At 36.3% G+C, this 27,489-nt stretch overlaps 2 protein-coding genes across 5 annotated transcripts in view; one reads left to right on the forward strand and one right to left on the reverse strand.

Annotated features, from left to right (window-relative positions):
• SPATA17 (spermatogenesis associated 17) overlaps positions 1-27,071 on the reverse strand; it is a 137,327-nt gene extending 110,256 nt beyond the window's left edge. For both annotated transcript variants that reach the window (XM_006188158.3, XM_032466769.1), the window contains exons 1-3: positions 26,877-27,071; positions 13,122-13,211; positions 9,008-9,089 (exon numbers count right to left, since the gene is read on the reverse strand). In XM_006188158.3, coding sequence (XP_006188220.2) covers positions 9,008-9,089; positions 13,122-13,211; positions 26,877-26,944 — 240 coding nt within the window. In that variant the 5' untranslated portion in view covers positions 26,945-27,071. The remainder of the gene's footprint in view (positions 1-9,007; positions 9,090-13,121; positions 13,212-26,876) is intronic.
• A 134-nt stretch (positions 27,072-27,205) lies between these two features.
• GPATCH2 (G-patch domain containing 2) overlaps positions 27,206-27,489 on the forward strand; it is a 135,105-nt gene continuing 134,821 nt past the window's right edge. For all 3 annotated transcript variants that reach the window (XM_014562165.2, XM_032466755.1, XM_014562166.2), the window contains exon 1: positions 27,206-27,411. In XM_014562165.2, the coding sequence (XP_014417651.1) occupies positions 27,356-27,411 (56 nt within the window). In that variant the 5' untranslated portion in view covers positions 27,206-27,355. The remainder of the gene's footprint in view (positions 27,412-27,489) is intronic.

Raw genomic sequence — 27,489 nt, forward strand, 5'->3', positions numbered from 1 at the left:
TCGAAATCGTTCAAGGATGTGGATGCAGTGATGGAGCAAAATTGTGCCTTCCAACCATCTGTACAAAATGTTATGTACTCAGCTGCCTCCTGAGTAATCCTTGGGAGTTTTGTTTCATTTAATATTCATTTTAACACCATCAAATCATAAATACAATGATACCATGTTACAGCAAATCCCCTGATATAATGAAGACCTCCTAAAGTCTTGGTTTCTTCCTAGGAGAGACACATTTGTCTATTAAAATACAAATCTCTGTGATAGTAAATAATCACTTAGCAACATAGCTTATTTCAATGAAAATACTACTTAAAATAAAACTTCCACATCTGTTCTTTCAATTAAAAAGATAAAATTAACATGATTCATGACAGTGCAATAAACATTGAAATACATATTTTTTTCCACGCAAAATACAACTTTATCCATTTTTATTTAACCAAAACTCATTCGACTAATATAACTTGAGCCTAGGTAATAGCCACTATGTTTCAGCAAAAATCAGAGATAAATGCCTTAACCTTTGAGATAGGGGTTTTCTTCCCTGCAACAAACAGGAATTCATATAAAAGGGTTTCACTGTAATTAGTATTGTTTGAATTGCCTGATCTGATCCAAAGCAAATTGTCTGTGGAGAGCAGCAGGACTGGATTATTTATCAACAGTCTGAGCAATTAAGAAACAGTTGGCTGCAATATGTTATTTACAAATGAACACAATGATGTTACCTCATTTTAAATTCTCTTTCTTCCTTATAGCAAGCAAGGCGTAATTCTTGGTGTATGAGGTGAATTTAAAATATTTACTTAACTATTGTATTTCCTCAAGTCATATTGAAGCAAATATAACCATTGTATATTTTTATACAGAAGAAACATTTTGGAAATTATATATTTGAGAAAGTTGGGTTCAGGAAAAGATACTGTTTCTTATCTTTTTTTCATATTGTTGTTGTTAGCAGTGAGTGTTCATGAGTTTTCAAGCCACAGACCTGAGTTCAATTCCTGACACTGCTCTTACCAGCTGCATGGCTTGAACAAATTACCTGAAGTCTCCTAGTCTTGATTTCTGTCCTTAAGAAATGGGACATCACATACTTCATGGAGTTATTGTGAAGAATAAAATAACATAAAGTATTTAAGGCGTGTGGGACATATTCGATGGTCATTAGGAAAGGGATTACCACTGTTACACATTTTGTAGCTAAAAGTGTGTAAGAGGTTAAATTTTATTCTGAACAAAGAGGAAAGAGATACAGCTTTTAAGTGTAAGAATTTCAAATTCTATAGTTAAATGGTGGAAAAGCACTTTGATTCCAGGTTACCAAACTTATGTGAAGCACAGACTGGTGTTATGATGTTTATTCTCAATTCTCCAGCCCAAGATGCTTTTGAAAGAACCACTGAAACATGTGGGAAAAACATTGTGTGATTCCACTTATATAAGGTTCCTGGAATAGTCAAATTCAGAGAGACAGAAAGAAGAAAAGTGGTCACCAGGCACTGGGGGAAGACGGGGAGTTACTGTTTACTGGGTACAGAGTTTCCCTTTGAGATGACGGAGAAGTCTGGGAGATGGATGTACTGAATGTCACAGAATAGCACTGTTAAAACTTGTCAAAATGATAAACTTTATGCTACACTTTATCACAATTTTAAACAACACTAAAAACTCATTTGTGAATATGAATCACGCATCTCTATAAGCTACCTACAAGACACATGTGGACACTTTAAAATTATGTAAAATTTCATCTAATCTCTGTATTTCCATTCTGAGCAGTGATAATTACTTGTTATCTTAATACTTTTTTTTGTTACATGAGTAGTTAAATTATAGCTCATAAAAAACCCTCATTCTTAATATTTTCTAGGATTCTGTCCAAAAGTTTTTTTTCCATTCCGTGGAATTAGATAAGCAAAGTGTACCAAATATTAATAACATATCCAAGAATGACAGCACACACTGTAATTTATTAGCAGAGAAATTTCTTAAAATTTCCTTACTGTATGCTAATTTCCTATTTTATCATTAAGGTACCACGTCTCCTTCAAAGGGAAAGACAAAAGATCTGGGGTGAAAAGCAAGCATGAAAGATGACAGTCTCAATGTCATGAAAACATGACGCTCAATTATAGATGTTCCCCAAATGCCTGTTGAATAAATGAAGGAAAGAAAAGAGAGAGGGAGCGGGAGAAAGAAAAGAGGGAGACAAGGATAAACAGAATTGATATGTCATATTTACAACAGACAGAGTAGGAAGACTTCCTGGGATGAAAAACAGCACTGGAACACTAAGTCAACCACTTTGCTTGCTGTACGGCCTTTGTCATGTCCCCTAGCTCAATTTTTAGAAGGCTTCTGAAATTTTTTTATGGAAGATGCATTCCTTTTAAAAACAATTTTCTGAGTGGTTAATATTCATGTGGACCTTTTAGACAGGGCTGCTATTCAGTGGGATTGGACCATGATTATTGATGGGAGCACAACTCATATGTGAGTTTTTTTTCTATCAGGTGAACTACAGTGGAGGTTGAGGGGGGAAATAAATGAGACCCGCTCTCTTAGAGGTCAAGTGATATTCAAAGTTCACCACAATCAGGTCCCAATTTTGTTTTCCAATTATCTCTCACCACCCTCTCCTATAAACCTGAATCTGATCAAATTACTATCCTTTCTTCTTCACTTCCATGTTCATACTACTCCCTTTGCCTGAAATGTCTTCTAATTCTTTTCTAGCTGTCCAAATCCTCTCTTCTCCTGTTTTCCTTTGAAGCATTTATAGGGGAAATCACCTTTTCTCCCCCATCGCAAGTACCAGCAACTGGAATAAAAAGCTGGCGTTCTCTCAGCTCCAGTGGATAAAACCATTTCAAACCAGTAGGAAATACTCCCTTAAAAACCACTCCCCCCAAAAAAACCCCAAAGAGCAAAAGAACTCACTGTTCACTCTCTCCTCCTTCCTGGCGTTGTCTTACCTCTTTGGGTCTCTAAGTTACATGCTCCAACATTCCTCCTGTGCCTCTTTGCCTCCCCCCTGCCCTGCTCCAATAATATGTCCTAAACATTCTGACACCAAGCTAAAGGTCTTACTCTTCACCACAACTCCTGGCATTATCTTGAGACTCTTCAAGTTCATGTAGAGAACACACTCAGTTACCTAATCTCACAATTGCCTACCTTTCTCAGTCTCAGTGACTTCTACATCCTATAGCCATGTTTCCAGGCCTTGTGAACCAGAAATGTTACTCTCTTAAAAGTCTTATGCAAATTCCTCTCCTTAAATCCTTGATTGCTTAATTTCTAGTAATGGCTTTTCCATCTCAGTTTAGACAAATCTAGTACCTTTTCCTCAATGTTGAGTTTCTTTGTCCCATTTGTATATACAATGGCTATATGGTATTTTGCTACATGAGCATGCCATAAATTAATTGATCTTTCCTTTTTGTGGAGCATTCAGGTTGGAAACCAAGAAAAGATGAGTTTCAAGGAGGAAATGGTCAATCATTTTCAAAAACAGAACATTTACAGTAATCCCTATTTATAGTAAATTTGAGTAATACATCTATATAAACTTGACCAGATCAACTGGCTTTATTTGCTGGACTGGGCAATACAGAGGGAATATTTTCATTAAAGTGATGATAGTGGAACCTTTAGAAGCCATGTGCATATGGATACCAGATCTGGAGAGTCTGCACCTCTGTTATTTTCCACATTAGTGCCATCCTCATTTCATAATTTTGAGTGTAATCATTAAAATGATTTATTATCAAATAATCATGAGTATTTTGTGCACAAGCTTTGCCTTGTTTGCTGGCTACTGATACTAATCTGGTTATTACCAACAGCTGATTTTTAAAATAACCTTTCTTCTTCCACAAAAAAAATCAAAAGCCAATAATATGATTCCTCAGTTATTATTAATATAATCTTTAAACACAGGTGCACTAAATCTGAATTCATATACTTAAAATATGCTAATAAAGTTTTAAATTAATATTAGGAAGTCAGAGTCTTAAGTTATCCAGCCTTTGGTATTTATTTAAAATGCCAGATGATCCTGAGGGGGAAAAATATATTATGTTTCAGTTTTCTGCTCCAACACTAAAGGGTGATAAATGTTGCCTTATTAACTTATAACTCATTTGGAAGCTGTACAAAGAAATTTATAAAAGGAGTTGGGCTACAGAAGGAACAGTCATTCATCTAATAAAGAGAAATAAAAACGTTCTGTACAAGCAACCCTGTCAATCTCACTATCTTAAAAATAATAACTGATATTTTACGTATTTTTACTATCCATTCCAAAAAAAAAAAAAAACAGCCGGTATTTATGATGACAACACATAATGGGATTTGATAGTAGATGGTATCCTTGGTTCCATTTAAAGTTAATACAATTTCTTTCCATGGCTACTCTCTCAAATACTAATCAAATATGAAAACTTCATAAGCAGAGCAGTAAAATGATAAGAAGTATATAAATATTGTGACCCTTTTCAGCAATAAATTATTTTATAATTTGAAGAATAATCTATTTTATAAGAATTATCTTTATAAATTAAATAGTTCTACCATAGGCTAGTCATATACTTTAACAAAAAGTTTAAATTTTGTTCATGTGGTTGCCATATATATGTTATTCACTGAATGACCTCAGTTTAAAAAGTAACATTGAGCTTTTTAGAACTATAGTTATATTAATATTTATTTCATAATAATGCATATAGAATTAATCATGTTTATAGGGTAGCATTTATGCTTTGCTGCCCTCAGTGTGATGGCAAAAAATAGTGTATTTGTTATTAAACATAATATAAACTATGTAATAGTAAACTATAATTTAAAAAGAGGAAATTTAAAAGGATAACAAGATGTATACGGCTGTTCTGTATAGGTTTTATTGATGAATTCACTTAGGTAATGTTCAAAGTTTTCCAAAAGAGGCAGATGAAATATTTGAAATTTTTTCCAGCACTATTGCCTAGGGAGATGACTATTTTCACTTCACCGTTTATGAAATATAGCAAGGAGTAAGGACAAGCTACAAAGAACATTGTACAGTTGGAAACAAGAAGGGTACAAAAACAGTAGGACCATTTGACCTCAAATGGGAAAAGCAGGTTGCAGTAAAATTATAGCAGGAATTCAGCAGGTATGGAACAGACGTATACTGAGCACACAACCATGTGATTAGAAATTCATTGTTAATTAAAAAAAAAAGAAGAAGAAGATGAATCAGAGCACATCCTCACTAACAGGGAAAGATTTTCAAGTTGTGAATCAACAATCTTTGACCCCTAAGATGGACAAATGTGGGTTATGTTGCCAGATATTGCGGCATGAAAGGCAGCAGGAAGACCTGAAATGGAGGTGGAAAATTAAAACAAACAATAACAGCAGTCGTCCAGGAAGCAAGAAAGAGATCATAAAAGAAAGCTGGAATGGCTCTGCTATCGTGGGTTAGTGAGGGCAACACGGTGGAGAACGCATAACACTGTAGGACTAGATAAGCCAGTTGGTGTTACTGTGAGAATTATTTAAAAGCTGGATAGAAGTATTCTGGTCCAGCAGAATTTTGAGGGAGGCCGTCTAAAAATACAGAACCTATCTAAAGATATCCTAGGACTTCTGTCTTTTCACAGTTCACGTTGTGTTGACCTTTGCCACATTTGAGATTGTTGACAACTCTAAGTTTTCTAATAGTTTTCTCCTCTCCTAAATCAGAGATACTGCATCTCTGCTTTTCTATTTGTTATCTACCTATAAGTCCCTTTCCTCTGCCTGAATCCTACCTTATGCATTCCACAAGCCTTAATTCTTGGCCCTCTGCTCCAGTGTTCGGATACTTTTCCATCAGGTAGAAAATCCTGTCATCTTATAATGATGGCTCCAAGATCTTTATCTCCAGCTCTGCCTCTTAATCTAAAAGTTCACTTTAATAAGCATTTGTTCAGTGCTAATTAGAACTTACCAGACACTCTGCTGAGCGATAGCAAAATCGCCTTACAAGATACCACCACATGGAGGTGTCCTAACATCACCACAAACTCAAAAAGCTCAAAACATTTTTATAAGTTTCACTGAGTGTCCCATTCAGAATGTTTCTTATAAAATCTATGCTTTTCTTGTCATTACAACCATTAATCAGCTTTGCCAAGACAAAAATGCAGCTATCTTAGTAGCTTATAAGACAAAAATTTTATTTCTCACTCACATTATATGCAGGTTAAATTTCCATGTGACTATGGCCCACAATACATGGTTTAGCCCAAAATCAATGGGATGGGGTTAATCAGTCCTTTCTAAGAAAGGGGGTAGTGAATAATTTTGGCCCAAACTGATTCTCATCACCAGCTATGCTGACCATGGTGGGGTCTTCCAACTTAGAGCCCCGTGAGTTATTAATTTATCCAGTTAGCAAAAAGTTCTGCAGGCTTTCTCTGTGACATTTACTGTATATGTGAGAAATAATTAATAGAACAGTCACTGCCATTCAGAGCTCCCAGTTAAATGAGATGTAAATAAACAAATGTTTTACAGTGATGCGCACCCACCTACAGGAGCAAATCTTAAGGAAGGTGCACCTAACATCTGCAGTCTCCCACCATCCCTCACTCAGCCTCAGGACATAAGGGAAGGATAATCTTTAAGTAAAGTCTTGAATGATGAGTCGGATTCAGACCAACAGGAGGCAGGTCAGAGTGAAGAAGGGCATTCCAAGCAGAGTAAACAGCATTTGCTAAAATCCTGGAAGACGCTGCGTATTTTAGCAAATGGTTGAACATGGCCAGAGTACATTTATTCAGGTGTATCAAGAAATGAGGTTAGATAAGAAGTGATCATGAGACTATGAAAAACCAGCAGGTCATGCTGAAGAGTGTGAATTTTATACCATATGCTATGGTGAGGACTGTAGGCGTGGGAGTAAAATTATGACATTTAGGTTGGAAACAAGACACTTGTATGCAGGCAAATGCAAAGTATTTCACAACTGATAAGAGGCACAGAGTGGGGAAAAGAAGCTGATGGGCCTTCTAAGACGACTGGATTTCCAGTGAAATGGTTGTACCATGTACCTGAATAAAGGAATATGCAAGGAGGAACATATTTGGGGTGCCTCAGGGACATCCCAGGAAGAGCTGTAGTAAGTAGTTAGCATATGGATCTAGAGGAGTCAGGAGGAACTGAGAACTCAGGCACACACTTTAATCTCCCTGATCCTCCATTTCTCCATCTGTAAAATGAAGATAAAACACCTGCACTTTCTACCCGACAAACTGTTACTGGAAAATACGAAACAGTGAATGTAAAACATGTTTTTCAACAAAGTCCTTTAAAAATGTAGGAAATTATTGTATGAAAGTCACATTCAGCTCCTTACCAACCTTCTGCTGCTCCTCAAACCCTCTGAGCCCTCTGGATCAACATCTTCACCATGAACTAGTACACCAGGCTCTTTCCCAGTTTTGAAACTTCATTCATGCCATTCTGTTCCTTCCCTCTCCCCAGCCTCCACTCTACTGAATTCCCTGCGGTTCAGCTAAAGGCTCATTTCTTTGAACTTTGGAGATGATATTAACTTCCCACCTGAGCACATATTATCTGCCCATGCGTGTTTGGTGGGGGGAGTAACTTTTAAATTGACTTGCCTTTTTAATTAATTTATTTAACAGATAACATATTCACATTGTTTAAAATTCAAAAGCTACCAAAGAAATTACAGTAAAAAGTCTATTTCCTATGTTTATTCCTCAAGTACTTGTTCTTGTCCCCACCCTCCCAGGCAATTAATATCATTAGATTTTTGTGATCCTTCCCCAGAAAAGCAAATTAAATCAGTAGCTTTCAGATCATGTTCTGGTGGCTCAATATAACAACAGATGCAACATGGAAAGAGACCACGCAGTTGCATTTCCTCGGCTTCCAAAATAGCTGTGCTGTTTGTACCAGTTTTACATACAGGGCTAAAAATGTTGCTAAATTTTAGTTAAGGAGGAGTTCTGTTACTAAATTAGTTTTAAGATCACTAACCTATACCATTCATTTTATAACCTAATATACACTATATGGCATTATTATTATTGTATATAGCTATCATGCAAAAAAATTATGCAGAATAAATTTGGAAATAGTGGTTTACACACAGTTACCCTCTTCCTCCAAGAGGTCCCTGTATTAATTAAACATGTTTTAAGTTTTTCTCACCAAAAGTGAACTCTTATCATTTACTTATTTACTTTTTCTTTTTCCTCTCTGTTCACTTAGATGCACCTAACAAAGAATAAGTGAAGCTCAAACTACTACAGAAAAAACATAGTAACAAGTCAGAAAATTAGCAAAGTAGGCGAATGATTAGAAACTTCATTCCATTATCAAAAGAATTTTTTTTTTCCTAATTTCCTAAATCTCTTAACAAAAGTATAAGTTGGCATATTATCACCTACTTCTGTAAGTCAGTCAGTGGATACAGATGATTGTAGACTGCTACATTTATTAAGGTAAAGCTTCAAAAAATCCCAAGAGTCAATCAAAGGGAATGATAAGTAGCACAGAGAATAATTCCCTTATGTTGTTATTTTGTAGAATTAATTTGGGGCACTTCAACCAATGTTTATTAACTGCAGTGGGCCAGGGATTAATCTAAATGTTGGTCGTCCAAAAATGAACAAGCTACAGTGTTTACTCTGAAGGAGCGCATCATCTAGGAGTAGAGAGAATCTTCAACAAATAAGTACATACAAATGCATACGCTGTGAAAAGCACTGTAATAAAAATAACATGTCTGATATAGTTTGGGTACAAAGAAATGAGTCATCGATTCTGCACGGAAAAAATCAGGAAAGGCTTCTCAGAAGTCGTATTCTAAATATTAAACCCAATTTTGTTCTTATATAAATATTATCAGTAACTTCAAAACTACATGCAGATGTGAGTGAAGTGAAAAAGTTACAACAAATAGTATAATCTGGATGCTAACGTGTGTAAATTTCATAATATTTACCTTGACAATGAGTTGATAACGTTGTCTGCCTAGGTAACCTCGCCACCATTTTTGAATGGTTGTTGCTACTGTGTGTAAGTGCCTGGGTGAAAAACATGCTTATTAGTATGCTTTCATTGAAACAGTAATATATCTTAAATTTTTGCCTGGAATATATCTTTGACAACTCAAGAAATCAAATTCAAAGCTGAGTTTATATATACTTTTAAACAGTAAGACAGTTATCATCCTGTGATCGTATTAATCATTCCTAGAAATAGAAAAAAGCCATAGATAATTATTCAATATTTCTTTGGGGCTTATGATTAAACATTTTAAATTTTAATTCCTCTTTAATAATAATTCTCTAAAATATTTCTGAATGTTAAGACTATAAAACAGGAGAGATCTCCCAAGATGACAGAGTAGAAAAGACCCTGAGCTCACCTCTTCTCACAAGCACACCAAATTTACAACTATTTAAGAACAATTATCAATGAAAGAGACCAGAAAAGACCTTCAACAACTAAACAAAGAAGGAACCACGACGAGGCAGGTAGGAGGGGTGGAGCTGCAGCTTAGTCAAAGCCCACACCCCAAGGTGGGCGAGCCACAAGTGGGAGAAGGATCACAACTGCAGGGGTTTTACCCAAAGAGCGAGGGTCTGAGCTCCACCCTGGGCTCCAGAGCCTGCGGTTCCGGCTGCAGGAAGACGAGTCCCAGAATGTTGGGCTCTGAGGGCCAAAGGGCTTGCTTTTGGGAGAGCCAGAGGCCTTGGGGAAATAGAAACTTCACTCTTCAAGGGTGCACACAATCTCACACGCTCTGGGACCCAGGGCAGAAGCAGACATTTGAAAGGAGCCTGGGTCAGACTCACCTGCTGATCTTGGAGAGCCTCCTGGAGAGGCAGGAGGCAGCTGGAGCTCATTTTGGGGATGCAGACACTGGCAGCAGCCATCCTGGGGATCCTATTCTACCACATGGACACCAGTGCTGGCAAATGCCATTTTGGAATCCTCCCTCTAGCTTATTAGGCTCAGGACCCAGCCCCACCCCTGCCCGCCAGGCTGTAGGCACCAGTACTGAGACATCTCAGGTCAAACAACTAACTGGGAGGGAGCACAGCTCTATCCAACAGCAAATAGGCTGCTGGAACACCCCCACGCCTACAGCAGCCCCTAGACAGGGCCCTGCACAACAGAGGGCTCAGAACCCAAGGGCACACAACAGTGCACAGACACCAGACCTGGGAATTCCAGGGCCCTGCAGCCAGCAGCTCTGGAACCAGCTCTGCCCACCAGTGGGCATGCACCAGCCCCAGAACCCCCTGGGCCCTGGCCCCACCTACCAGTGAATCTGTTCCAGCCTCTGTGCCAGCCTCACTCAACAGTGGGCAGACACTAGCCCCAGAACAACCATAGCCCCACAGCTGGACCCAACCCACCCACCCACCAGGAGGCCAGCACCAGTCCTGGGGTTGGCTGGTCCCTGGCCCTATCCACTAGCAAGCCAAAAATTCCCTATCAAAATACTAATGGCATTTTTCGAAGAACTAGAATAATTTTATTTTTGAACTTTATGGAAACACAAAAGACTGAGTAGCCAAAAAAATCCTGAGAAAGAACAGAGCTGAATATATCATGCTGACTTCAGGCTATACTACAAAGCTACACTAATCAAAACAGTATGGTACTGGCACAAAAATAGACACATAGATCAATGGAACAGAATAGAGAGCCCAGAAATAAGCCCATGCACTTATGGTCAATTAATTTACAACAAAGGAGGCATATACAATGGATAAAGGACAGCCTCTTCAGTAAGTAGTGCTGGGAAAACTGAACAGCTAGCTGTATGTGAAAAAATAAAATTAGAACTTTTTTTCACACCACATACAAAAGAAAATTTAAACTGGATTAAAGACCTAAATGTAAGACTGAAAAATGTAAAACTCTTAGAAGAAAACATAGGCAAAATACCCTTTGACATAAAATCATAGCAATATTTTTTGGATCTGTCTCTCCTAAGGCAAAGGAAACAAAAGTAAAAATAAACAAATGGGACCTAATCAAACTTGAAAGCTTTTGCACAGTAAAGGAAACCATTGACAAAATGAAAAGATAATCTACTGAATGAGAGAAAACATTTGCAAATGATATGATGGTTAAGGTGTTAATATCCAACATTTGCAAACAGCTTGTACAACTCAACATCAAAAAAAAAAAACCTGATTAAAAAATGGGCAGAAGAACTGAATAGACATTTTTCTAAAGACAACATACAGATGGTCAATAAGCATATTAAAAGATGCTTAATAATTATTATTGAGAAATGGAAATCAAAACCAAAATGAGATTTCACCTTACATTTGTCAGAATGGTTACCATCAAAAACACCACAAATAACAAATGTTGTTGAGGATGTGGAGAAAGGGGAACCCTAACATACTGTTAGTGGGAATGTAAATTGGTGCAGCCACTATGGAAAGCAGTATGGAGGTTCCTCAAAAAACTAAAAATAGAACTACCACATGATCCAGCAATCCATTCCTGGGCATATATCTAAAGAAAACAAAAACACAAATTTGAAAAGATACATGCACCCCAATGCTCCATTATTTACAATTTCTAAGATATGGAAGCAACCTGTCTGTCTTTCAACAGATGAATGGATAAAGATCGATCGATTGATCTATCTATCTAATCTATCTATCTATCTACCTACCTACCTACCTATCTATCTTTCCATCCATCCATCCATCTATCTCTACATTAAAATACTAGTCAAATGAAATTTTGCCATTTGCAACAACATGGATGGATCTGGAGGGTATTATGCTTAGTGAAATAAATCAGATAAAGACAAATACTGTATGTTATTACTTTTATGTGTAATCTGAAAAATAAACTCATAAATATAACAAAAAAGAAACAGATCCACAGATATAGAGAATGAACTAGTAGTTACAGTGGGGAGAGGGCAGGGAAGGGCTGGACAGGGGTAGGAGGATTAAGAGGTACAAACTACTATGCATAAAAAGCTTCAAGCATATATTGTACAGCACAGCGAATATTGTCAATATTTTGTAACTATAAATGGAGCATAATCCATAAAAATTTTGAATCACTATGAAACTAATATTGTAAATTACTTCAATAAAAATAAACAAATCAAAAAAAAAGAAGAATGCAATGAAATATTGAAAGATATTTTTTAAAAGACTATAAAACAGGTCATAGTGACATGCTGAGAAATCAGGCAGGCACCGTGGATGTGACTCACTATAAGTGCTCTGAAATAATTTGTGAGGTCAAGTAGCACTTCCCTTTTTCATTCTTATATTACTCAGTCTATCCTATCTAATGTCAGTTTAGTCTGCGGAATTAGAAAATACTCTCTTTGCTGCCATGTTCCTAGTTTGTATAGTGACTCCCTAAAAACCCTTCATCTTCATGCTTTTATATGCATGTCTGGCTCCCACTAGTTAATTTAAGGTAGTATACAGCATAATCCCTAGCTCACCATCTGAGTTACTATGGACCAGTCACATTCTTCCTCTACCTTATCCAGGGCAATATTTTTCAGAATTGATGAGAATTTGAAGGAAAGTTCAAGCACTGAAGAAAAAGTGGAAACAGTTAAGACAGGGATAAACTTCAGTCTCTTTGTAATCAGAAAGGACTCACTCTCTGTAGTCTGAAAGGACTCATTCAGTCTCTCTGCATTAGGAAGGACTCACCATTCGCCTTTATCCAACATGTTGGAAAGGACTGGAATAGGTTCCTTTGTTTTGTTTCGTTTTGTTTTTCTTTCTTACTAGTCAGTGAATTCATTGCTATAAATACAACTGCAATCACTTGTCACATCCTATGGAACTTGAAGATAATCTGATCAAGTACACTTAGGACATTCATAATTTTTAGAAGAGATACAGCCAATATTATTTAGTTTTTTTGATACATAAGAAAATATGACCAAAAAGAGTTACATCTTTAAAAGACATGCAATTTATTAACTTCATTACAACTAAAATAAAAAAAAATTATTTGCGATGAGAACTATATTAATAAATTACATTTTCTAAGGAGTGTTATTTTTATGATTATCTGAAGTTTCCATGACAAAATCAATATACCTGATATATGCTCGAACTTGACATCCTCGGAACCAGCTCTGGATTTTAACTGCTGCATCATTCTCCTTTTTCCGAAAGACATCCACAACACTAAAAAAAATTTTTTAAAGCATTTCATTAGTGACTAACATCATTCTAAAGCATATCAACCTTTACACTTAATTTTTAATTTCCTCCAAAATGATAATTATAATTCAAATGTCATTTTAAATAACATTAAAATGCTAAATAAAGAAAGTATTTCAGAAATTATGATCTGTGTTTTAAAAATTAACCTTTCTCTAAGAGGCCATGTGCTTTCAACAGCTTTACTTTTTTAATTTTTATAATCACCTATTTGCAACTAATTAATTCACCAGTGGTTTTTATAAGGAAATTTAAAAAGCAATGCGGTATTTTGTCATTATTTTAAAAATATGATTATTTGAATTTATTGTTTAAATGCCACTACACATATCATGCAAGATTAAAATGCTTGCATAGTTCACTCATTGCATCAGCTAAATGAACTGCCTCTAAGTAAGATAAATCCATCATCTTGCCTATTCTAGATAGAGTTCTTAAAGGAGGCAAGGGGCAAGGCCACAGGCCTTATAAGGAGATAAGAAATTCAGTCTTCAGATTTTACTGACTTACAGGAAGAAAAGGTTTAGTCAAGACAGATCTCCATTTTAATTTTATCAGTCCTTATAATTCTCCCCCATCCCCATTTGATAAAATCATATTGCTTAGGCCAGTTACTGTGGAATACAGAGTAATTTCTCTCCTAAAACACTGGTTGACACAAAATTAGCGCTTTATGTTTGCTAAATGAATAAAGAATGACTAGTCACTTATTTTTCTACTTTTTAAAAAATTCCCTCAAGAATTTGTTTTCTGAAACATGTTATTTATTTGTTTTCATTGTATGTTAGATTAAATATATAGAGTTCACTAAGTCTATACAGTTAGAACAAAAACAGAATGGGAAAAAATACTTCAAATAATGCTATGAAGTTGGCTGAGAAAGAAAACAGGATTAGCAATTAAACTGTCAGTGACAAATAGCTGAAGAAACAAGTAGATGGCTTATCTACCAGGTAAGCAGGAGAGAAAGGTACCTAGAAAGACTGACTGAAAAGGATCCAAAGAGAGGAACAAAAATGATGCATCAAGTCGGTGACCCAGATGCAAAGAGTCACGGTGAGAAATTGTGCCAATTAGTAAGGTTGCATAAAGTGTAGTGGAAGTGAAGGACAAACTGTAACACTACACAAGAGGTCCTTGCTGTTTATCTATTTTATATACAGCACAGGGAACTATATTCAATATCTTGTAATAACCTATAATGGAAAAGAATATGAAAAAGAATATATATATGCATACATATAATTGAATCACATTGTTGTACACCTGATACAAAGACAACATTCTAAATCAACTAAACTTCAATAAAAATAAATAAATAAACACAAAATGAAAAAAAACTGCGTAAGAGAATAGAGTCGCTCACTTTACCGGATAATGGAAGGCACCATGATAAGATTACCAAACAATGTGGTAAAATTTGCTGGAGATAATGAAGTGTGTGAGGGCACACTGGACAACTGGGAGAAGAAAGTTTCATTATTGCTGTCTGTTTACACTGCATGTACAAAATAACAGCAGAAACATGTATAAACTATTCTTGGCTCAAATTATACTCCACGTGGGGGAGAGAACAGTTTTAAGTCCTTCCCTCAAGGAGCCTTCCTTGAATCCCCAGACTACATTAGGCTTCCGTTACACACCCTCATAGCTCTTCATAATATATAACACATCATGTGCAATTGTTTAATGAGGGTCTCTCCACCAAACTAAGCTCCAAAAGGCAGTAATCTTTGGCCCACATGGCTTTCGCAGTGGCTCCGCCAAGATAATAGACGTTATTTCTGACACTCAACCTTTGTCTTCCTAGAGCTGCGTCCTCTGGGGGAGCAGCATGCCGACTGGCACACTTAATCCCTGTGAAGAATGCCACTTGCACGCTTCCCTCACTGCACCTTTCACAACATGGGAATCTCTCCCCATTTCAGGATGACAGAGTTGCTGAGGACCCCACGGGTGGCCCCATGCCCCTAGGAACCTGAATCTTGGGCTGATTATGGGTAAAAGACAGGCAGATAATCTGAAAGAGTCTGTTGTAAGAAATAGAGAAAAGAATAATTATATCTTAAACAAATTAATACTTTATATGCCAACTGTTCCTAGCATTTTTACATCCCACTCTGCTAACTCATATATAACATTTTCAAAACCTGTATGAAGTAAATAAATGTGCCTACTTGACAGAGGAAGATACTGAGGCAAAGAGAGGTGTAGCGATACGCCCAAGGTCACATACTGGTGTAAGAGCTGAGATTTGATTCTAGGTATTTGATTCTAGGTAGTCTGGCTCCAGGGGTGGCATTCTTAACCATCATGTACCCTAAAGGGGAAGAGAGGAAGAATGAGAAGGAGAAAGGAGGGAAGTAAGAGGGAAGAAGCATCAAGGAAAAAAGAGCAAGAGGAAAAATGCATGTAAAATTTTCTAAATAAAATATTGAATCATTGTGGCATAAAATAGCACCAATCTCCTTAAAACAATAAAATAGACAGAAAGATGAAGATATGGAAAAACCCAACATCCATACCAAAAAACCCAAAATTTCTCACTATACCAAGTACTGTGAGAATGCAGTACCATAGGCACTCATCTATATGGCTGGAAGGAAACCATTCAGTCTCTGAACACATACAGAAAAGTGAAAAACTCCCAAGACGTCAGGGATGTTCAGCAGAGATGCAGACACATACACATTTAGTAAAACTATAATGAGAGTGATAAATTCCAGGACAGATGTGGGGGACATTTCTAAAATTTGTCTTGTCTTCATACACTGGGAATTCCATAAATGAGAAAACCAAAGACTTCGTGCTCTTGTCACTGCATTTGAGGGAAAGAAAAGGAACTTCAAAAAATGAACAACCCAAATGAAAAGCAGCAAAGACAGGCAATGTACAGAACAGACAATACAAACAACTTACACCTTTAAAAGCTCTTGCCTTGCGCTCTGGGTACATTTGCACTTTTGAGACCTGCAGTTAACCATCTTGCGAGTGCCAATGTGTACTTCAGGGAAAATTACATTGAAACAATCAAGGTCCTTAAAATTTCAGAAAGCAAGTCTCTTTAGCCAAAAAGCTGGAAGTAGGGTTGACAAATGATTACCTGTGTTAAATTTTACTGTCAAATGTCATCACTGTTCCAAAAAAGGTAAACACATTTAGAATTTTGTTCTCAACAGTTAACTGATTAAAGTTACTTCCACAAAATATGTGACTTTGACTCTTCTGTAAGGCAATTGGAAAGAGGAGATATTACTTTTACGTACAAAGTTATTTATTTATAGAAATTTGGGTACAATGTACATTGAAAAACATGAAAAGTACTGAAGAAACTAACAGATGGCATTGAAGTGTCTCTAATGAAAGTTCAATTTACAAAATGGGTTTTTAAAAAAGCACGAAAAGACACTCAGGATGACTCAAGAATTTTATTTTTTTAATGATGTATCATTGTACTACTAAAATAATAAGAACAACCTAAATGGCAAGGTTCTTAACTAGGTTTCACAATTTTGTGTATAATACAAAGGGATATTAGACTCCCTGAATCTCATTATTGTGGCCTAGAACCGCACACCTCCAAAGTTTAACTGTCTCTGGTTCAAGGACATTTATAGGGAAAGATGTTAAATAAGGGGGAAAAAAGGTCCTGGTAAAAGTGACAAGTATTCTGCAGTGCTGTAGAAGTTAATGGAAAGGCATCAGGAAGGGAGACCACGACTAAGCAGTGCCAAATGCCATGAAAAAGTCATGCAGACAAGGCCAATGTTTCAAGGGGTAGCACGGATAGCGGGAATCCTTCATGTTTCTTTTAACATCTTACCTTAGCACCTTAGAGTATCTTATCACACGATATTCTAGAGCAGGATATAAAATGTCATTTAGGGCAAACATAGAAGAGATAAAGCGACACAATGTCTGCTGGAGCAGGCAATTCAAAGAAGACAGCATGTAAAGAAGATAAGGACAGAAAAACTTCATTCAAAAAAGGCTGATGTAAAGTCAAATTCCTGATAACGGGATAAAATGGCTTCTCATGGTTATTTAACCCTTATTTATTAACATTTAATATGACTATAGTAGATCTGTTTTTCATTTTTAAATATGCAGTTAACCCTTAAACAGCATGGGACTAAAAGGCACCAACACGCCATGCAGTCAAAAATCTACATATAATTTTACAGTCAACCCTCCACATCTGCGGTTCCGCATCCAGGAATTCGGCCAAGCAGGGACTGTGTAATACTGTAGTATGTATTTGTTGGAAAAAAATCTGAGTTATCAGTGGGCCCGGGCAGTTCAAACCCATGTTGTTCAACCGTCAACTGTGCTCTATTTAAATTACTAAAAACATTTTTCTCTCCTTCACCGCCAACAACAACTGACGATCTTTACAAAGAAGGGAAAAAATACACTTCTTTTTAACTAATGTATTAGTTTGCGCTTACCCCTTACTTATAATTGTCATAAGAAATGCAGAAGATAAGCAATCAAATTAATCTGTCTTGAGTTTAGGTTTTTAAACTCTCCTGGTAATAATGCTAACATATAATATACCTAGTCAAGAAGAAGATTAAGTAATTTATTTTTGGAGTTATTAACAATCTCTGTTTTTTTTTTAAACATACAAATCAAAGCATACATATTATGCTAATAAGAAGTAAACATTAAATTAGAACTATACATTAAATTAAATGGAAATGTTTTACAATAACTAGTAGTTGAATTATTGCTAAGTTTCAATTTATGTGCTGAAATTTGACTTCTATATACATTTTTCTGTTGCCCTTTTTTTTAACTGCTTAAAAATGAAATTTACAGATACTTGGGTTACCACTGGGATGTTGAATACTCATACAATATGTCATGAACTGCTAGACATTTTATGTTTAAAATGAAAAATGTGGGTAACACTTTATTTTAATGGTATATTAATTAGTTCCAAATTATAATGAAAATCCTATAGCAGTGAATAAAATATGACATCTACATGAATTTGAAATAAATTTATTATGATCAGCATTATCACAATGAATACTAAATGAATTAATAATGATGAAAGACCAAAAGTACTACCAGGAATGTAATAAAACATCGAGAAAAAGCTGGAAGTTTCCAGTCACTTCATCATCAACTAGAAAGAAGTACTATAACCCTGTCCAACACTATATTCATGTGTATCATTACAGGCCAGGAAATAACTGATGATAAATAAAAAATGTGTGGTTAAGTATTTTTCTAGTAATATGCAAAAATTATGCATTTTACACATCAACGTACTTAGTCTGACCTTAGCTCCTGAATAAATACTAGATTAAAAACCCAATACTCTTTCCTTCTCATTATCATGTAAGTTGTAGCTAGTTTAGACATTAGGAATAAAATTCCAATATTAGCTGTCCTGTGTTATAAGATATATTGATGTGTAAAATAATTATTTTTCCCATATCATTTCACTACTAGGTCTTAAGGATTTCAAGCTCCGTAAAGGCAGGAATTACGCTTAATTTCCACTTTGTGTTCTGATTATCACCCATGTTACTAAGAAGAGGTCAACAACTACTTGATGGCGATACATAGGATGACAGTTTAGAAGGCAGAAGCCATGCTTTGTTTTCCATTAATAGTCTCCATTATTATTATTATAATTTCACAGCTCAGTGAAACATAGGTCGTAAATATATAAGCGTTAGATCGTAAAGTAGGAATTATCATAGTTTGTCCTGCAGATTTATATTGTGAGTGAACTTTTAGAATATTTTATATTTACTTTTCTTCATCTTCCTTCTCATTTCACTTCATTTCCTGAATAATTAAGTCCTAAAGAAGTCAGCAGTGGGCAAGGAGAGTAAAGATCTGTGCTAGAGGCAGGGCTGGGGAAGACCCCAGGGTCAGTGTGGGGAACCAGCACCAGTGCTGGGTGAGATGGGCATCCATATGGGTGGGGGGAGGTGCGACCTGGGGTAGGGTGTCACAGTCTGAGTAAGATTATTTCCATGGAGAAGAGGCCTGGCTTTAGGGTAAGGTGGGAGGGCAGACAGCATAGGGAATCAGAGCCCAAGAGTGAGGAAAAGGGTATCCAAGTTGGCCGGGAGGTGAAGGTTTCACATAGAGAGGTGGACCCCACACTGGGTGAGAAGAGATATCCCTAAAAGGGAAAGCAATTATGGTGAAAGGAGTTTGGTTACATACAGAGGGGTTGGTCAAATAAGTGAATATATTAAAAATAATGAGAGCCAGGTTTCTCAGTTAGAAAAGGAAAAGAAAAAAAAAACTAGAATGAACCTTGTCATGCTGGATTTGAAACAGAGTTGTCAATGTAAATCATGGATTTCAAAATCTACATGGATGGATGGATAGATAGATAAATGTAGACATAAACTCTGGACAGATGCACACATGCACATATTTTCTAGTTCCCTCTTGAGAGGGCCTGAGAACAGCAACACCCAACGGCACAGGCATCTACTAAAAGAAACAAGGGCTCCTTGAAAAACGGGCAACTCCAGAGCTGGGACAGGAAGAGTAAAAGCTAAAACTGAACTTTTTTGTGTCAGGAAGCAGGAAACTCTTACTAGGATCAGGACACAGAGAAAGCTCCTAGTGGCTCCCATTGAACAAGTCTGGGACAATGCCAGCATGAAAATAAATAATAAAAGGAATAGATCTTAACCAATCAACTAAAATAGGAATATATATGAGTTTATGATGATATAAATGAGAAAATAAAAAATTGAAATTCAGATGAGGAATAGGATACATATAAAGCTTCAAATTACCTGCTTTTAAAAAATGCCTACTAGTTACAAAGGAAAAAAGAACATCATAGTGGAGAAGTATAGCAGATGACACCTTAGTGACATGATCCAAATGAACTCCATCACTAACTGGACAAATCACAATTGTGCAGTACTTGGCAGATGCATTGAGACTAGATCATCACTTCCGTGATATTTTGCTCTAGGTACATAACCTGAATCTAATAGAGGAAAAATCAGACAAACCTAAATTGAGGGAAATTCTACAAAATAACTGATCTGTGGTCTTCAAAGGTGTCAAGGTCATGGAAATTGAAGAAACATTGAGAAAATGTTCCATATTAAAGATAACTGAAGAGACAAGACAAACAAGATCCTTTTGCTATACATAACATTATTTGGACAACTGACAGAGCTTGACTGGAGTCTGAAGATTAGATGGTAGAAATACACCAGTGTCAATTTCCTGATTTTGATGGTTGAATTGTGGTTAGAGAATATCCTTATTTGGAAAAAGAATTTGGAAGGCAGTGGGTGGCAGATAGCCACCTAACGCCATTTATTTTTTGAAAGAAGTCTCTCTGTACCATATTACAACTTTTATGTAAGTTTGAGATTACATACGTGTATACACACACACACACACAGAAGAATAGCATCTCAATATTGTTTTAATTTCTTTGAATATTTTTCATAGTTTAAAATATATTTTTAATATTTAAAGTAGACTTAAAAATAAGGGAAATTATCATGCATAAGGATAATCATCTTATACTGATAAAAATGTTAATCTAGCAAGCAGATATTATCATTCTAAAGGCGTATGCACCCAATAATAAAACTCCATAATAAATGAAGAAAAACGTGACAAAAGTGAAAGAAGAAATAGACAAATCCACAACTATAGCTGGAAATTTCAGCACATCTCCCTGAATAACTGATAGGACAACTGTATAGGAAATTAAAAACAGTAAAGAAAACATGAACATTTATCAACCAACTTGATCTAACTGACATTTATAGAACACTCGACCCAATAATATGTATTTGATATATCTTCAAGTTCACTGATCTTTTATTTGCAACACTTTAATATGACGTTAAGACCATCTAGTGATTTTTTCTTTTAGATATTGTGTTCTTTTATCTCTGAAAGTTTCATTTGCTTCTTCTTTATATTCCACTTAACTTCTCATTATGCTCAGATGTTCCTTTAAGTCCTTAAGCATGTTTTGAATTGTTATTTAAAAATCCTTGTCTGCTGATTTCACTATCTTTGTATTTCTGTTCTGTATTTATTAACAGATTTTTTTCCTCCTTGTTGTAGGTCTCAGTCTGTTACATTTTTGCCCTACTAATAATTTATGAATAGATCCTGGACACCATGAATGCTATGCTGTTGAGAGTTTGGATTTTATTCAGAAATTAACCCCCAGCAATAGAGATGGGGTAAATATCTGGCTAATATATCATTTGTTTCCTTTCTTTCAGAGATTCTAATCCTGCCCTGTCTGTTGTATCAATGTCTAAAAATAATTTTCATATATTTTGTTCAGTCTTCTAATTCTTCATGGTGGGACAGCAAGTTTTATACCAGTTACATCTTCATGGACACTTACTCTATATGTTTAATTTTATCTTTTCAAAACCAAATTATTGTTTCAGAACAAAATTTTCCTATTTATTTACTATTCATTTCACAAACAATACATGAATACCCAGTGCTTAATACAAAATTTTAAACTATACAGCAAAATATAGAGAAAAAAATTGACTCCATTTCAACCTCCCATATCCTCCAATTTTCAAAATCTAATCATTGTTAACAGCTTGTTAAATGAGTCCAGATTCATAGTTTTGTTTCGCTATGTATTTATACATACAAATTTCTCATTAAATGTATTAAGCATTTTCTACAGCCTCTTTTTCCACTTGTTTCAGAGATTTTTGTCACTATGTATAAAATATTTCACTTTTAAACTGCTACTTAATATTCCATCATGTGCATATGCCTTTATTTATTTAGCAAGATTAGTTACAAATATATACAAGTCTTGTGTTTTTCCAGTTAGAAATAATGCTTTAATGAAGGCCCTTATACATGACCCCATGCATAAAATGCTCTTATACACAAATTGTGTATATGAGATATTTCTGTTGGGTCAATAGATGAAGTCATATGCATTTTTATGCTATTGTGAATTGTATTATTTTTGTAGTTTAAAATTGTTAAGTGCCCACTGCTATTATATATATTTAAAAAAAACCAATTGATTTGTATGTGTTGTGAATTTTACCCTGAAACCTTGCTAAATTCACTTTTTATTTCCAAAACATTTTTTGTAGGTGGTTTAGAGTTTTGTATGCATACAATTGTGTTTTCAATGAATAAAGACAATTTCAGTTCTTCCTGTGCAATTTTTACCCCTTTTATTTATTTACCTTAGAACATTTAAAACTAGTAAGGAAAGTGTGGATTGTTCAATAAATGGTGTTGGGACAATTATATTTCTATAGAAAAAGTTAAGGTCTTATACAATACATGGACAGAAATACAACTTCATAAAGAGTGAAGGAAAGTGTAATAAAACTTTAAAAATATCATAAGTAAATACAGAGAATTTTCTCATAATCATTGGCTGGGAAGGACTATTCAAAGATAGCTTAAAACCCCCCAAAGCTAGAGAAATAAATTGACTAGTTTGAATACATGAAACTTGAAAACTGAAAGACAATATGGTAGACACTACCATCAACGTAAAACATATGGCACTGGCTTTGGGACTAGGTGATGGGACTGGAGGAGAAAAGCAGAAAAAAAGAAAACAAAATCAAAACGCTCTACCCAATTTAAAAATAAGTCAGAGTTTTCTTTATTACTTTTGCAGACAGAAGTCAGATCATGTCACTCCTCTGTTGAATATCCCCTCTGACGTCCTATCTTAATCAGAATAGAATCCAATATCCTTACTACAGCTTAAAACTCGCAAATGACCTGGTGTCTGACCCTGTCCTCCAATGTTTATTTCATGCAGGCTTCTGACAACAAGACTACAGCACTTGTGGCTTCAGTTCCTGAAATCTCTTCCCTTAGAAATCTATCTAGGAGGTCTACTCATTCACGGTTTTTAGGACTCTGTTCAAATATCACCTGATCAGAGGAGCGGCCCTTGGACCACTCTGTTTAAAACAGGATGTTTACTCACTCTTTGCCTACCTTACCTTGCTTTATTCTTTTTGGTTAAAATCACCCCAAGATAAAATATTACATGTAAGTTTATTTCTGTTCTGTTTCCCTCATGACTTTCTTGTTCACTGCTATATCCTCAATACCCAGAACATTCCTTAGCTCATAGCACTGCTCTGCCAGCATTTAATTAATAAAAGAATATTTAATTCATAAATATAGTATTGAGAATCTAAGTAGAGTGCATTAAGTTCCCAGAAAAAATGTTAGAAATAAGTTCCCTCTGAATAATATTAAAATCTAAAATAAAATAAAATACAGCTTATATATGAGAAGTCATGGCAGAAGAGGGACAAGAATTAAGAAGCAGCTTAAAATAGGATGAACATCTGAAGTACCTATATATCCATCAAAATAATGAATTTAACCCATCACAACCTTCCTGGGCTCTAATCATTTAAAACCCTAAAATGTGCTGCTTGTGAAGATAAATATACAAAATGATACAATTAACTCATGTCACAGAAAGGAAGATCAATATTAATACTACAAGTTGGATGCTACTACATTAAATCTGTTTAAAGAAATAATAAAAATAATTTTTTAAAATTACAAGTAGGACCCAAAGGTGAAATACTTTGCACATTCAAAAATGACCAATATATAGCCAATAATGAAGAGACACACCAGTACACACATAGAAGCTAAATAACATAACATAAAAGATGCCACTCAGTGGAGACTCAGTGGAAGCCAGTGGGAGAGGAACATTTTGAACTCATTGCTATTGGGGTTTGACAGATTAACCAGACAAAATTTAAATAAGGATACTGGGAAAATTAATAATATGATTAATGAACACATACCAAACTCTTCTTTCCACAAATGGGATAGCATAAATGACAAATAAGCCACAAAGAGAACAGAAATAACACTAGAAATTAACAGTGAAAGTTTAAAAAAAAAAAAAAGACCAGTACTTGGTCAAATAACAACTGCATATCTCTATGCCACCCTGTAACAACCTCAACACAATATTCAGCCTCCTTGATGAGTAGACCAAAACCTGACCACCCACCAAACATTTCTTGTGTGAGTAACTTTCCAGGGCATTTGGGTTAGTCTGAAAATGTGCAAACCTACCCAGGCCCCTTAGCTCTCTCATCACATCAGCTATGACTGCATTTGCATCTCACTTCTTGGGAGTTCCAAATCTTCTCCCTATGTTAGGCAGAGAAGCGCTGGAGGACTCAGGTGCCAATCCAAGCACTTAGTAATAGTGTATTTTCCCCAATAAATTCATCTTTTAACTTCAGAGGCATTCCAATGCTAGATGTTAGGTAGAAACATTTTTGCCACTGTCTTGGTACCAACATAGAAGGAAGACATTAAAACAAACCAAGAAGAGTCAAATTGTTTCCTCCAACTCTATTGCCTACATGCTAGTGGATTTGGAACAGCATGCTCAGGCTATTTGGGTTTCTGGATCTTGATACTTCCTGTCACTTAATTCATCAGACCAGTGTAGTGGGAAGGAAATCTTGTCCAGTGTGGTATTGAAGAGCCTAAGCCTTAGAGGTAGGTTTTTTGGTTTTGAGACTTAGTAGTTGTGTGACCTCATACAAGTTTCCAATCTATCTGAAACTCATTCTCCTTGCCTCATGTAAAGAAGGAATAAATATATAACTTGTATGGATATTTAAGAATTAGATACACAGGTTTTTTTTCCCCACAATGTCTCCCTTTATTTTTGCAAAATTGGGCCTAACAGGAACTCTAGTGAGAAATGCAGATTCACTGGCCATAACTGAGACCCACTGAATCAGAATCTTCATTTTAATGAGATCCTCAGGGGATTCTGATGTACACTGAAGTTTGCAAAGAACTTAACTAGTCAATAACAAATGGGAAATGATGATAATTTCTTAAGGAAATTGCCTGTTTATTTTTTTCATATATTAACATTTTTTATGGTTTTTGCTCCTACAGCTCTCAATATTTGCTTTGTTCTTTAACTAGGCAAACTTGGGAATTCTGATTCCTTCGTGATCTTTAGATACATTTCTTCATGCTGAAAATATGAATAATAATAAATGAAATAAAAGGCATGCTAGCCTATTCTCATCACGACCTTTGCATGGCCCTAGTTTTTTTCTCCAAGCAATCTCCAGTGTTGGGGAACTGTACCCACTGTCAAAAGCCAGGAGATGGGGACAAAGAGTAACACTGAAATCTGTAGGAAAAAAACGATCTGTTTGCAATTGTGTGGCACTTCACCAGGTTTTTCTAGAACACTGTTCTCAAGCTCTAAAAATATAGATGAACACATTAACTTGTATGAATATATTAACTTGTAAAGTTGTGAAAATCAAATGAGTATTATATGAAAAAGTTCCTAGTGCACTGCCCAGCATATAATCAGACCCCAAGAAACGTCAATTGTTTCCCTTCGGGTTCCTGCTTACTCCATTGCAATAATCTTTTAAATGCCTATATTCTATATTAGTCTGTGAACATAAAATGAATGGATTTTATTTCTTTTAGATATGTATGCCATAAATAGAGCATCCGCCACATAACTTACTTACAATTATAGATAATATATGTGATAAATAAATAATTTCTATCTTTAGCTATTTTTAGTACATTTATGTAAACCAGGGCCAATGACTGATTGAAAGATTCATTTATGGAATTACTAGACAAATAATTATTGTGCAGCTATGATGTATCAGGAACTATGACAGACACTGGAGACTAAAATAATAATGAGCAAAACCCCACTTCTACTTTAAGAGGGACAATATATACATATTTCATGTATTACCTCTCAACAGAATGCAAAATTAAATTGTGGTGACTGTTGTAGGAGAGGTGCACGGTGCTCTAAGAATACAGAAGGTGAGATAAATGTTAGAATAAGAACTGCTCAGAAGGATTGTGTTTTATTGACATATTTGTCCATTGGTCTGACACGCCACTGTATTGTACTATTGCCCAATTCACTTTTGTTGGAGTTTCTCTTAAGATGGAACATCTCCTGGGGCATTGCTGCCAGAAGGCCATTGCTAAAATGAACCTCTTCCTGAGTGAGAAGGTTAGGTGTAGAGAGGTGGATACGGCTGCTAGTGTCTTCCTTCGCCCCTTTTTTTTTTTTTATAAATTCACTTATCGATAATGTTTACCTCGTTAGAAGAGGTTAGATACGGTCACTTTGGGAAGACAAATGAGTCATAGAACAGTTGAGTTGAATGGCATTTGTGACATAATGGAGGCTCAGATCCCCAGGTAAATGACAGACATTCTGAGCTCACCCAGCTAAGGAGCCTGGGTGACTCCAGTGAGACCATCAAACTTTCAACAGGGAGGACGTACGTTTTACCAAATTGAGAAGTGATGATGTAAAAAAAAAAAAAAAAAAAAAAAAACCCACCACTTCATTGTACAATGTTACTTACTCTGGGCTTTTACTTCAATCATCCCCAGCTGATAACCATGCCCCCTATATCTATAACCCCTCTGTGTGCTAACACTACTTTAAAATTTGCGACGATGTTTGCAGCCGGCAAGTTATGAAGAGAAGTCGGTGGTACTCGTTGAGTTGGGGAATTCGTTAAGGAGCTCCAGCCGAGGAACACCGGGCTGAGGAACACCCCCGGCGCGCCCCCCCGAGCGGAGGCCTACCTGTTCCTGTAGTAGTACTGCTGGCCCATACTCGTGGAGCGAGCTTGCAGCCGCGCTAACGTGGCCATCACTCCGCGCTCCGCGCTCGCCGCGGCTGTTACTCTCGGTCTCCTAGGCAACCGGGCTAAACCATGGCGCAACCCCGGGGGCTTCAACTTTTCTTTTACTCCACGTTTCCTCCCCCGCACTGCTTCAGTTTCCGGAACACTAGAGAGAAAACGACGAAATTTTGCTCGTGAAAAATGTCAGATGATTGGCCTCTGTCTCATCATTGAGTAAAAAGAGGAGATTATAGGAGAAGGAGGTGATGGGGGGGGAGGAGAACTAATGGTTGCTCCGGGCATCCGGTTTCCGCCTCCCGTCTGCTTCCGGAAGCTCAGCTCAAAATGCTGAAGTGCTCCTGCGAAGTCGCTGGTGCTGTGGAAGTTGGAGTCTGTTCTCGGGCCTGAGCCTCGAGGCCAGGCTCCTGGGTGTCGTTAATGTTCGGGGCCGCCGGGCGCCAACCGATCGGAGCTCCAGCCGCCGGGAACAGCTGGTGAGGCTGGCGGCACTGGGGATGGGAGCTCAGGAAAGGGTGTGATGGCCGGAGGCCGCTGGACCTGGAATGGAATGG

Source organism: Camelus ferus, chromosome 23 (genome assembly GCF_009834535.1).
Source record: "Camelus ferus isolate YT-003-E chromosome 23, BCGSAC_Cfer_1.0, whole genome shotgun sequence".
Classification (NCBI taxonomy): Eukaryota; Metazoa; Chordata; class Mammalia; order Artiodactyla; family Camelidae; genus Camelus; species Camelus ferus.